Genomic DNA, 13,466 nt, shown 5'->3' with positions numbered 1-13,466 from the left:
TGATGCAGCTCCCCGCTAATGTGCCTGGGAAAGCAGCAGAAGATGGCCCAAGTCCTTGGGCCCCTACATCCATGTAGGAGACCTGGAAGAAGCTCCTGGCTCCTGGCTTCAATCGGCCCAGTGCCAGCCATTGTGGCCTTTGGGGAGTGAACCAGTGGATGGAAGATCGATTCCCTCTCCCTCCTCCTCTCCCTCCCACTCTACCTCCTCCTTTCCCTCCCCTTCTCCCTTCCCTTCCCCCTCGCCCTCTTCCTCCCCCTCTCCCTCCCTCTCCCTCCCCCTCTCCCTGCCTCTCTCCCTCCCCCTCCCTTTCCTCCTCCCCTTCCTCCTCTCTCACCCTTCTCCCTCCCCCTCTCTTTTCCTCCCCTCCCCTCCCTCTCCCTCTACCTCCCCCTCTCCTTCCTCCTTCCCCTCTCCCTCTCCCCTCCCTCTCACTCCACCACCATGTAACTCTGCCTTTCAAATAAATATAAAGAAAACTTTAAAAAAATCCTCTTATGTGAACTTAAACATCTAAAACACAAAATATACCTGCATGTTTAGAATTCTGAATAATGTCATTATGATAGTGAGTAGTACGCACATATGGAGATGCAGCAGAGTACACTATTATTCATAACTCTCCTCCCTTTCCCACCACACTGAGGTCCCCATTACTAATTTCCAGTCACGCCCCAGCCCAGAAACCTAGATTCTTATCCCTGTCAGGTTTGCTTCCCTGCAGCCCTGACCTCACCCCCAGGCCTCCTTGTCCATTGTCCACCCTGCTCACACCAGGTGCCCTCTCACCGTGCCATGCTGAAACTTCCACGTGCCTGTCTACACTGTGGGCTCTTACTGTTCCGCCTCAAGATTTTGGGAGACTCCCCTTGTCTGTACCATCTCACCTGCTCACTCCCTTTCCTTAGCAGGGTCCTCAAAACCATCCGTGGTCCACTGTTCACTCAAGCAGGTGAACGACAGCACTTATTAATGACCATGAACATGATAGTGATGGTGAACAAAGTAATAAGATAAGGAAAAGGGCATGTACACTGGACGTCTTCTCCTACTGCTCTCTTAAAACTCGCAGCTTTTGGGTCTCCCAAACAATTCAAAAGTAGTTATCTGAAAGGTGGAACATTCTAGAACTGTATTTGTTTTAGTATGAAACTATTCTTTCATTAAAGGGGCACTGTTATTGAGGTCTGTTCTGTTTTAGACAATCTGGCTTACACAGTAGCCCCTAATCCTGACTGTTCAAACACATCCAACCCCAGGACTACTGTCTTTTTGGGGTGATTCTGCTTGGTCTATCTTCTTTTGTTGGTAAAAGAAATTAGTGCATCAGTCTGACAGAAGACTCCCTTATGTCTGTGCTTACCCTATGTCTGTGAAGACTTGTGTTTGAGATGCTAACCCCCCGATGGAACACCTGAGCAGAGTATCCTGTTTGTCCGGGTAGGGCTGTGCCAGTCCAGCTGTTCCTGGCAATGGGTTGTCCCACTGCAACCCAGCACCTTGCCAGTGTCTGAAGTGGAACACGGTCTAAGTCTGTTGGCTTCCTTTGATTAATCTCCAGGGCATCTGTCACTCTCTATGAAAGCAACATTTAATTTCGATGGCAGTTGATTTGTGTCACAGGAGTTCAGCTGACAAGAGGCAAAGTTATGTATGCATTTACGGCTTCTTTGCTTTCCGGAGATTAATGTTGGGTGAATACAAATCACCAACCCTGGACAGGGGCTGGGAAGACAGAGCAGGGGCTTGTGGGGTGATGGATTGAGAGGTGCTGTGGAGCGTTTTCATCAGGAGTCAGTGCCGTGGGAGGATGGGGCGGAGGACAGTGGTCCAGGCCCAGAGAGGAGACTTGAACCAGGGCGGACAGCTTCCTGGCTGTGCTGCAGAGGCAAACTGAGGAAATGAGGCCTGGGCTTCCTGAAGTCCCTTTCCTGCTCTGGTATGCGGAAGACAGGATTTGGAGGACAAAAGAGGGCCAGCCAGCCTCCCAGCGGGAAGGACACAGGAAGCCTGACTGTTCCAGGAGATAAACCAGCACACCCTGGCCCTGCCTGCTTGGCTCACTGCTGGCCCCCTGAGCCTACCGCCCATGGAACCAGTGTAGGCTTTGGGCCCCTGAGGCGCCATGCTTGTGTGCATGTGTGTGAAGGAGCCAGTCTTATCCTCCTGGGTGGGGCCAGGACCCCCTGTGGTGCTGAAATCCAAGGATGCTGAAGTGCCCTCTGTAGACTAGCGTAGCGTGTAGCCTGTGCACATGCTCTGCAGATATTGTTTAGGGGTAGTGACAAGATAAACGTGGGTGTTCAAAACAGCTGTAATTTTTAAACACTTTCCATCTGAGGCTGGTTAAGTCTGTGGACATGGGATGAGGATAAGAGCACTACTCCTCTGGGAACCATCTGCCATGCTTTACGTCCATCCCCACATTCATCCCAGTCCCCTTGTCTACAGAGGAGGGCGTGGAGGGTCTTAGAACAATGTGTATAGCTGGGACACAAGGGAGCCAGGACTCAGCGCCAATTCTCTGTGCATCAAAACTCACAGTTCTTGTGCCCCACCCCACCATCAACAACACCCCCTTGGAGCACAGCTCCCGGGATTCTGACACTGAGAAGTTGGTAGGCGTGCATGTGTCCTTGTCTTTGTATTCCCAATCTTCAGATACAAATGTACCCATCTCCCTGGCCCCCTTGGCATGAAAGTCACCTCTCAGTGGCATCAGTAATGACACCTGTTGGCATGGACCCCCTCCCCCAGGCCTTCATAGGCACCGTCTCCTGTGAGCCTGAGCACCCTCTTGGTGCAGATCCCACTGCACATGGAGCAGTGGGAGGCTCAGCACCTGTTCTGCAGCTCTGGGAGCTCCCTGGGGACCACTTCCTGGCTGGTGGGGAGGAGGCACATTCTGTCTAAGGACCAGGAGACAGGGTGCCCTGCTCCCAGCTCTCCCAGCTCCCGCGCTTTCCCTCCTTTCCACATTCTTCACCACTGCGTCTCCACGCTTCTCCCATGACTGTGCAAGCAGCTGGCCTGGGGCCGTGTCACTGCTCCCTCCTCAGCACATCTGCAAGGAAGCCCTGACCTCTGGCTTGGCATGACACACTTAACCCCTCCCTCCCCACTCAGAGCATCTCCACCAGGATCTTCTTTTGTTTTACTTTATTTGTTTAGAGATTTATTTATTTGAAAAGCAGGGTTACAGAGAGGAGTGGGGGGGAGATCTTCCATGTGCTGGTTCACTCCTCAAATAGCCACAACCATCAGGACTGGACCAGGAGAGGGAACGAGAGTGGGAGGGGAAGTAGAGGAGGGGGAAAGAATAGATTGATTTTCCATCTGCTGGTTCACTCCTCAAAGGTCATAATGGTTGAAACTGGGCTGATTGAAGCCAGGAGCCAGCAGCTTCTTCTGTGTCTCCCACATGGGTGCATGGATCCAAACACCTGGGTCATCCTTCACTGCTTTCCCAGACACATTAGCAGGGAACTGGATTGGAGTTGGAGCAGCCGGGACTTGAACTGGCGCCGATATGGGATGCCTGGTGTCATAGGCAGTGGCTGAACCTGCTATGCCTCAGCGCCAGCCTCTGTTTCATTTTTATCAATAATTGACAAACAGTAATTGTATTTATGGGTTACCATGGGATATTTTGGCACATGAACACATTGTGGAACGACCAAATTAGAGTAAGAGCATATCCATCACCTTGACTATTTATCACTCATTTCAGATGAGAACACTTAAAATCCTCTTTTAGCTTACATTTAGATATGAACCCAAAAGAAACAAGAGACATAAAGTAGACAAGTGGAATTGCATCAGACTGAAAAGCGTCTGCTCAGCAAAGGAAACAAGAATGCAGAGACAGCCCACAGACTGGGAGAAAATGTTTGCAAACATACAGGTGGTAAGAAGCTAATATCCAAGGTATACAAGAAACTCCAACTATTTAATTAAAGAAAACATGTAAATCTATCTTAAAAATGGGCAGAGGACTTGAATAGATATCGCTCAAGTGAAGACACACCAGCAGCCAGTAGGAATGTGGAAGAACACTCATCACCACCAATCATCAGAGAAATGTAAATTAAAATCACCTGGGACACGCCTCACACCTGTTAGAATGGTTAAAATAAAGAAACAAAGATAACAGGGCCAGGCAAAGATGTGGAGAAGAGGGAGCCTTGCACACTGGTGGAAGTGCAAATTGGTGCAACTGTTGTGCAAAAAAGAAAGTATGAGGTTCCTCAAAAAAACTAAAAATAGAACTACCTTATGATCCAGCAATCCCACTTCTGGGTGTAAATCCAAGGGCAATAAAATCATTCTATCAAAGAGACATCTGCACTCCATGATTATTGCAGCACTAGTCACACCAGCCAAAAGCTGGGAACAACCCAGGTGTCCACCCACTGATGAGTGGATAAAGCAAATGAGGTGCAATACACACAGGAGACTACTACTCTGCCATCAAAAAGGATGCGCTCTTGTCCTTTGCAACCACATGGATGGAACGAGAGATCATTATTTTAAGTGAATCGGGCCAAGCACAGAAGACAAATACCACGTACTCTCACTCAGCTGTGGAATCTTAAAAAGCTGCTGTCATTGGAGTTGAGGGTACAGTGATTACCAAAGGCCGAGGGCGGGGGCATGTTGAGGAAAGACTGATAACTAAGTTATTGTTACGTGGGATTAAGTGGTTCTGGTGCTCTGTTGCAAGGTGACAGATGATAGTATACTCTGTATTTATCTGAAAAGAACAAAGGGTGAAAGAGAAGACTTTGAATGTTTTCGCTATAGAAAAGTGATAAATGTTTCAGGCAATAGATTTTTACCCTGATTTAAACATTGTACGTTGTGTACATTTATCAAGACATCACAGGGTACTCCATACATATGTATAATTTCTGTGCATTGTATAAAAAAGGAACAAAATTTTCAAAACACAGAAGTCCTGCCATGTGTGAGGACATGGGTGCACCTAGAGAAGACGGTGTGAGATGAAATAAGGCGGGCACAGAGAGACAGAGCAAGCTCTCTTGGGTGTGCCATCTACGAAAGACAAACTCATAGATGTGAAGAGAAGAAAGATGGCTACCAAGGGCTGGGCTGGGGCTAGGTCTCCCCCAGACACGGGCTCCCTGGCTCCCGCCCGTCACCCCAGGTGAAGGGAAGAGGATGAACTTTCTGCGTCCTGCTCACCCGCTGGCTGCTGAGCCCCCTGGAAACTCAGTGACAAAGCGTGGCTAACCGAATCATCATTATTTACACATGCAGCCCGATGGAGGCCATTTAGCCGTGTAATTAGGTACTTAATTATGCTGAAAATACAATTATGTGACTGTTTAAGTGAATTAAGTCCTCCGGAGGAGTAACAATTCGTAGACATGGCCCAGCTGGAGATCAGGGCACATGGGTGGGGGTGAGGGGGCGCTGGGAGCTCAGGACCCAGTGAGCTGGACTTTGAATCACATATGTGAGCACGTGTGAGTGCATACGTGGGCATACGGGCACATACAGGCACACAGAGGATGCCTGGCTCACACCCCGATGCCCCCCAGGAGTCTACAGAGAATGGTCGCACACCAGGAAGTTCATAAATGACAGCCACGCACGTCTCTGGAAGCTTAGTGTACAAACGTGGAATGACAGAGAAGCATAGGGAGGTTCTATATCCAGCCTGTGAGGAGCAGGTGTATAGAGAAAAACACTAGTTAGGACAGAGGAGTCAGCCTGGACATGCCAGAGGCTGTTTTATGTAGTAGTACCTGTTTATTCGCCTTGCATTGTGTCAGATGCTGAGGCCTAAAATGCAGTTCCGGTCCTCTGTGTGACTTCACACAGACAACTGCGGGGCGTTTTCATGGTGATGTGAACAAGTTCTGCAGCGAACTACAGCCTTGGCCCGTTTTTGTGTAGTCAACTGACTCAAAACAGCTTTGACGTTTTTGAAGAGTTGTTAATAAAAAGGAAGCACATGTAGCAGAAACCGTGTGTGGCTTGCAACTCCAAAATTGTTTACTTTGTGGCCCTTTAGGAGAAAGCTCCCTGCTCCCCGCAGAGGTTGAGGGAGGAGCTCACGATTCTTGTGCAGCGGTCAGGGAAGACTTCCAGGAGGAGGTGGTAGTGATCTGAACTCAGAGGTTGAGCAGGAGTTTGCAAAGGCCTAGAGTCTCGCTAGGGTGGTACAGAGCCTCAACCTCCCAGGGGGCCTCCTTGTCACCATCTCCCTCCCCCAATATGCACTCAGAAGAAACTACCATCAAAAGCTGATTTAGAGGATTCAAACCTGGAATAAGGGCTAGAAGAGTCTGGAGGTGCTGACACGTCACCCTTAGCAGACGGGTCACCAGCACCAAGGCGGGGGTGCAGGGACACACAGCCAGCTTCCCAGGCTGCCTCTGGCCTCAGGGTCCATGACTATAGCCCTTGTGTGACCACAGGGACCCAGCAGGGGACTGAGTGACATGGAGAAAGGAAAGGAAGACAACAGAACACCCAGATCCCAGTGCAGGGGGCTCTCTTCTTGCTGCCCTCAGTTCCTCCTTCATCCTCTCCTCCTCGAGGTGGTCATCTTGCAGCAGTCTCTCAAGGATGGCTCCTCTGTGCTGTCAGCACACACACGCAGGTGACTCATCTCCATTCTGACTGCACTGTCCATCCCACCTCAGCCACATGCACCTGCCCTCATGCAGGTTCCCAGGTCTCCTCTCCAGCCAACCTGCGCCACTACCAGCTCCTGCTCCCTCTTCACTCCATGGGCTCCTCCAGTTCAGAACCTGACTTCATCCCACTTCGCTTCCTCACCTCTTCCCTATGCAGCTTCCATGCCATTGTTCATCATGTCGCTCCCTCACTGTGTGTTCTGCGCCTGCCAGGGGATCCAGAGGGAGTCACTGCCAAACCCCACTACTTCTGCATAAATGTAGAGACGAAAGCTTGGAGCAGAGTCGTGGGTGGAAGACTGGCTACACTCTGCACAAGGAAGTAAGAGGTGTGCACAGAGAGCCAAAGAAAAGGAGATGGAGAAGGAGGAGAAGCTGAGGCTGCCGAATTCACTGGAAGGTTCATTCCCGTGAGACTGCAATCAGGACAGCTGAGCCTTCCCCCTGAGGATTCTCATCCAGTCTAGAAAGTGAAGAGAACCTCTCTGGAGTCTTCAGAGACAATCAAAGCAAGGCACCCCTGGGCACTCGGCTGAGTAGGAGCCCAGGCTGTGTGTGCTGGCTCCACTGGTTGCAAGGAAATTGTCTGGGACAGAAACAAAACCTGAGAAACTCCCAAGAAGCAAGCCCCACGACGTCTCAATCCAGCCTCCACGCTGCTCCCTGAGAGGCCAGCGCTGGCCTGTGTTTCCCCCTGCAGAAGTGAGAGGCAGGGGTGAGAACTCATGCATTCAAGCCCCAGCTCGCCCTGCTCCATCGATCCTGCATCCCAGAGCAACGGTGGGAGGGGCTCTGACTACCGGCTGCCCTGGCTCTTGGCACTCACGCACTTCTTCCTTGGAAATGAAAATGTCTGCTTGAAGCCTCCCGTCATGGGTTACCCAAAGGATGTGTGAACGCGAGATGCAAAGTTGTTCAGAGAGGGTGATTGGGGTCGTGCTCACAGCAACCCCATGGCAGCTGGTGGGAGACAGTTGGAGGGTTGCAGGCACTCAGTGGAGGCGTGGAGAGAGGCAGGTGGGTGGAGACAGAGGAAAGCGTCCTTCACAGCTCTCCTAGCCTGAAACTTTGCAGATGCCGCAAGAGGAGAGCTAATTCTAAAGATAGAGCCACCATGTTTCTTGATTGTAAAAGTAGCACATGTTTATCTGAGATGATTTGGAAAGGGCAGAAAACTACAGAAGAAGACAAATCCCAAAAAAAAAGTTCATGCAAAACAGAAAGGATGAGCTTACTTTGGTGCAAAACAGTAGAAATTCGTGTGTGCTAGGGGGGCCTCAAAAATTCATGAAAAAATACATTTTGTGAGAAAACGGTGCATAGGATTTTAGAAATATCCTTTTGCACCAAAGTAAACTTATTTTTAATTACATTTCCATGAACTTTTGGAAGTACCATCATACGAGAAGAAAACGAAACCACCCATCAACCCCCATTCACCATCAAAGTCTGCCCCCAACATTTTAAGTGTGTTTCTTTTTATTCCTTTTTGAACTGTCTGGCATCCTTGCTATGTGCAGCCGTGTTCCTTTCACTTGTCATCACACTGTAAGCACCTCCTCCTGTCACTAAGAATCCCCAGGCGTCACCTTAAATGCCTGCGTGACATCCTAACACATGGGTGCATCATAATCTACATAACCAACTCCGATTGTAGAACGGTGAGATCATCCTCGTCTTTTAGTTTCCCCTTTAAACAGCATGGTAATACACTTTCCCAAGTGTGGATGTTTGCTGCCATTCCAGACTCTTTCTCTGGGATCCATGACGGGAAGTGGATTGTGTGAGTCCTGGGGTGATACATGTGCCTAATAGTGTGTAAGAGCATTGAATGGAGCCCTGTTTTGAGCCAGCCCAGCCTAATCGATGGTGGCAGTAACCAAATGATCAAACACCCTTTCCTGTGCCAAGTGCTGCACTAGGTGCTTACCCCATATAACAATGAGTCTACACAGTAATCCGGCCACATCTTGCAGGAGGGAGCCCTTAGGTTGAAAGGCCACATCACCCCCCAGGATAGTCTAGGTGTGTGGGCAGGTGGGGGTGGGGGCTGAGCTGTCACTGCTCACATGGACGTGGGACAAATGCCCATCCCTGAGCTTCCCCGTGCCTCCCTATACAGCCTCACTATTCTCAAAGAGATCTCTGGATGGAGCTCCTGGCTCCTGGCCTCCACCTGGCTCAGCCCTGGCTGTTGTGGCTATTTGGGGAATGAACCTGCAGATGGAAAAGTATCTCTTTCGCTCTCACTCACTCTCTCAGTCACTCTGCCTTTCAAATAAATCTTTTAACAAATATATAAAAAGGGAGCCTCCCCCTCCCCAGTCCAGGAAGGTGACAGTAACTGTAATTAACAAGAAACCCTACAGGGAAGACAGAACTCAAGATAAAGGTGTTGTCTGAGCTGGATGACGTGACACTGTCCACACAGAATTCTCTAGAGAGGACATTGTCACCTTCGCATATTGCATGGGGTTTGTGGGGGATTAAGGAGGCAGCAGACCCTTAGTCCAATCTGTGGCACAGAGTGAAGGGCAGGGGTCCACTGTGCCCTCCGCCACCCCCTAACAGGGCTTCTGAGGGGTTTCTAGGGAGGTCAGATGGCAAAGAGACAGCAGGAGGGGGAGGAGAAGGCTCGGTCAGGCTCCCGGGTCTGGCTCTTGAGAAGTGAGTGTCTGATTAGGAAGCTGCCTACAGCCTGGCCTGAGTCTGGCTGCCGGGGTGGGGGGGAGGGGCTGGGGGCTGGACCACAACACCGAGTTCTGATGTGGATGGTGGAGGGCAGCCTACAAGGCTTCAGTACTAGCACACCGGTCACGTTGTATATGACACGACAAGACGGAGAGATGTGATCAGGCTGTTTCACTGGGCGGGTTGGAGCAGTGTAACAACTTCACATGATGCTTTCTCAGCCCTGGGTTGGGGAAGACCACCCACGAGGTGCTCCATGCTGGTCTTTATGGCCTTCATGCTGACCTTGAGATGGGCAGGCGTGTCCTAACCAGGGTGGTCAAGATGACGCTGTCCCTCCCTGACCTGAGAGTTGGGTTTGCAAGCCCAATGGAGAACACATGTGCTTTCTGCAGGGATGGGAGGGGTGGGGCAGGCAGGGGATGCCCCCACAGCCTTCATCCAGCAGCTGCCTGGAGCCTGGCCTAAAACACACAGTGATCAGGCATTGTGGCAATTGGACCCCATTCCAAGGAAGCCCTGTTGCCCACCCCAGTAGCTGCACTGACCCCCTCCACGCCTGCCCTTTCTGCCCATCTTTGTCCCAGGCTGGCATTGCTACCCAGGCAGTCTAGCAGGCCAGGCTTAGGCCTACCTCCTCCAGGAAGCCTTTCCTGAGAACACTAGGGAACACAGGGTCCATCAGAGAACAGCTCTTTCTGGATTTATCCCCACTGGTTACACTGTGAGCTGCTGATGGCAGGGGCCTGGCCTTAAATGGGAGAAATGTGAGCTTGCTCACAGAATCCAAGAGTCCTGGAACCAACTCTGATGGCTGAGTCCTCTCTACAGAGTCCTAGCCCTGCACCTGTTTACTGGACCCTGTATCACACAGGACTCTAAAAAAGTTCATGGAAAGTAGAAATAAAAGGTAAACTTTATTTGGGTACAAAATATTTTCAAATCCATACATAGATTTTTTTCCTAATACACATTTTCCACGAACTTTTTGAAGACCCTTCATATCTGTGAATTTCAAAATGTTTGCACCCAAATGACCTCATCTTTTAATTCTGTTTTCCACAAACTATTCCAAGTAGCCTCCTAGAGGGTGTTGGCAGACTAGCAGGGGACAGATACCCTCTGCTTTTTCCCTTTCAAACCTGGGACTGGCTAAGTGCTTAGGGGAAATTGATGGATGGGTCATACGTTATTCATTTATTTCCTTGGGATGCTTATGTGCTAAGACCCAGAGCCTGAATGCTACATCCTTTCAGGGAACAATAAAGCAAATCATCAAAGAAAGGTCAATGTACTTGACCTTTCCTACCAAAAAGAAAAGTTAGTTAATGAACTTCGGCTGTCAGATGATTTATGCTGCACTTACACAAGGACATTGAAGGATCTAAGAGTGGGAAGAAAAAAAAAAAAAACCCAACACAAGCCAAGGAGAATGTCCCATACCTGCAGAGGTTCCTGCTCCCCTCAACAGATGTCCTAAGCCTGAGCCCTAAATAAGATGTTCGCAAAGCCCTCACTGTTTCAGAGCTCTTGGTAAATTGTATTTTTTTCAGCCTGTCGTGTAGGTTCCCTGAAATCCAGTACTTCCGGTGACTAACACGACACTGAGCAAACTATCAAGACGTAGATGCTGCTGGCCTTCAGCACGATTGGTCATCCTGAAACTGGCCCTCTGGCTTCCCGGTGACTCCCTTTGGGATCTTAAAGCTAAAGCAATCTTCCGCCTGGTGGGAAGTCATCCTCACTCTCAGCTCTTAAGGGAACTCACTGCCTTGAGTCCTGGCCTCTGTGCCTGAATTCTTCCTTTACTGGACCAGATGGACGATGAAAGACAGGAAGTGGGAGCTCCCTGGGTATCCCTAAGGCAGAGGGAGAGACCATGAGAGAGAAGCCAGGAGATGCAAAGACAAAGCCTGGCATGATACAAAGTTTCTCAGCAGTTAGAATGGTTGTTCCCAAAATTTCAGGCACAGGAAACTTCACCCCCAAAGTCACATGTCAATGGTATTTGAAAGGTGGGGATCTTTGGGGAGGTGATGGGGTGATGAGGCCTTTACCTCCACGGATGGATTAATCTATTCATGGATTAATGGGTTACAGGGGAAGTGATTTTGTTAGCATGCTCACTCTGTCTTCCCATGCGATGCCCCCCACTGTGTCATAATGCATTAGTTAGCCCATCCCAGATGCCAGTGCCATACTCTTGGGATTCCTATCCTTCAGGACTGGGAGCCAAATAAACCTTTGTAGCACTTGGTCTGTAGCACTCTGTTACAGCAACAGAAATTGGACTAAAACTCCGACTTGATGTCATTAGAAAATGCAAATGAAGAGATGCTCTTGGTAGCTACAGAAGAACATGGCTTCCATCCCCAGAGTTGGTGCCCAGTAACAGCTGTCCCTCAACATCTGAGACGTGTAGCCGGCCCCCAGGAATCCAGTTGCAGTTGTCCTACACCGCGTTATTGAAGCAGAGTGTCCCCAGCATTGCAGGGCAGCATACGTGATCTCACTCCCCACCCCTGCAGAGAGCTTGTAGAATGGGTAGTGATTGGCTACAGCCAATGACAGAATGCCTGGGGAGAAAATCCATCCCAGCTCCACAGAGAATGTGAATAGTGGAGGGTGCTGTGCAGTCGGTTCCCGGGAACCCAGAAGGGACTGGGCTTCCAGACATTCGGTGATTATCCTTCAGTGCCTGACGCCCAGCCCCGGGGTCTGCACTTGTCCCCACTGGATCGCAGCGTCCAGCATTCACTTGGATTTGCTGCTCCTCTGCTGCTGGGAAGCACTTTTGCTCTGTGAGCCTTCGCTGCCTGACTCCTGGTGTGTGTGCCCTGACTGTGTGCTTGCTGACTTGGTGGCTGGCTTACCCCCTTCCCCCCTTCCCCCCTCCAGGCCCCGTGCTCACCCCAGACCCCTAGCTCAGCTCTCTCCTGCTCCCTGCTCAGGATCTCTGGAGTCTCTTGCTCCCCACCACCATCCCTCCTGATACCCACAGCCTGATTCTTATCAGCAAGAGGCATCTGGCAGCTTTGCTGGGGAGAATGACCTCATAGCACTGTGATTAAAGTGATTATCTGGGCGGAAATGACTGTTATCCCTCTCTGTTAATATGCATAGCCGTTGTAATGGGAATGTGGGATTTTCCATGTTAACACTGATACTTCCATGGTCTGATAAATCCTGCTCCTCACCCATCCCTGCACCCTGGAGGATGACCTTCTGTGGGGCAGCAGCTAGAGGTAACGGGCAGGTGCCTGCTCTCCTTGTGATCCTGGCCCTCCAGCCAGACCGTGAGGCTCAGTGATTTAGCCAGTGCCTGGGGGAGGGGCAATATTCCCTAGGAGCATGGATTCAAAGGCTGGTCAAGGGGCTACTTCAAGAGGTGACAGCACCCGCTGGGAACCAGCCAGCCACTGGGCGAGCCCATCACATCTCTGAGCCCTAGTGTCATACCTGTGAAATGGGTTAACAGCACCAATCATCCAAAACACAGCTGGGAAGACCACATGAGATGGCAGATGGAACACCAGGCAGGCAGGGACACTCCACAAATGTTCTGTGCTAAGCACAATGAGGGCACAACTGCATGCACACCCCAGATTCCTGGTGAGCATCTACCAGTGCTGGCTCTGGCGTTGGTGCTGGGATATGGTAGAGAGCTCGCCTGGGCCTGACCTTGTGGTTGTATGGTGCTCCCCAACCCACCCAGTGGCCCAGCTGAGCCTGGGTCAAGCCTGGGCACTGTGCAAGTACCTCGCTGTTCCTGCTGGTTCCAGAGCTGCTCACACATGTGCAGAGGGTGCAGGCTCAGGCTGGGGTGCTGCGGAGCGTGCAGAACCTGCCTCTCTCACCTCAGGCTCTTCTCTCCCACTCACAGAGGCGGACCCAGGGATGGCGTTCTCCGTGACAGACATTGCCATCATTGCAGGTGAGCTGGCATGCCAGGGGCCCTCCTAGAGCCAGGACACGCCCAGAAGGAAGCAGAGCTGGGGACTCAGGCGGGACGTGGCTGCAGCCAGTGCTTTCCCACTGTCAGGGAGGACTGTGAACAAGGACGAGAGGAGTCCAGTCAGGGCAGAGTGTCCAGGTGGAGGAGGTGGG

General features: G+C 50.8%; 1 protein-coding gene and 1 long non-coding RNA gene across 6 annotated transcripts in view; one reads left to right on the top strand and one right to left on the bottom strand.

Annotated features, from left to right (window-relative positions):
* Nucleotides 1-13,466, bottom strand: part of LOC149127490 (uncharacterized) — a 56,438-nt gene that overhangs the window by 10,614 nt on the left and 32,358 nt on the right. The window contains exons 5-6 of one of the 4 annotated variants that reach the window (XR_016230914.1): nucleotides 13,119-13,407; nucleotides 1,725-11,218 (exon numbers count right to left, since the gene is read on the bottom strand). The exons of 1 other annotated variant lie outside the window; for it this stretch is intronic. This is a non-coding gene — a long non-coding RNA (uncharacterized LOC149127490). Of the gene's footprint in view, nucleotides 1-1,724; nucleotides 13,408-13,466 lie in introns of those variants that run through there. 2 more of the 4 variants (XR_016230911.1, XR_016230909.1) reach the window with 2 other exon arrangements.
* The window catches only part of GYPC (glycophorin C (Gerbich blood group)), a 36,914-nt gene that overhangs the window by 22,399 nt on the left and 1,049 nt on the right, over nucleotides 1-13,466 (top strand). For both annotated transcript variants that reach the window (XM_089328408.1, XM_051848073.3), the window contains one exon: nucleotides 13,243-13,293. In XM_089328408.1, the coding sequence (XP_089184534.1) occupies nucleotides 13,243-13,293 (51 nt within the window). The remainder of the gene's footprint in view (nucleotides 1-13,242; nucleotides 13,294-13,466) is intronic.

This window comes from Oryctolagus cuniculus, chromosome 3 (genome assembly GCF_051225735.1).
Source record: "Oryctolagus cuniculus isolate XC-2025 breed Fujian yellow rabbit chromosome 3, ASM5122573v1, whole genome shotgun sequence".
Taxonomy (NCBI): Eukaryota; Metazoa; Chordata; class Mammalia; order Lagomorpha; family Leporidae; genus Oryctolagus; species Oryctolagus cuniculus.
The sequence above is the reverse complement of the archived record's forward strand: the minus strand, read 5'-3'. Positions and strand labels throughout refer to the sequence as shown.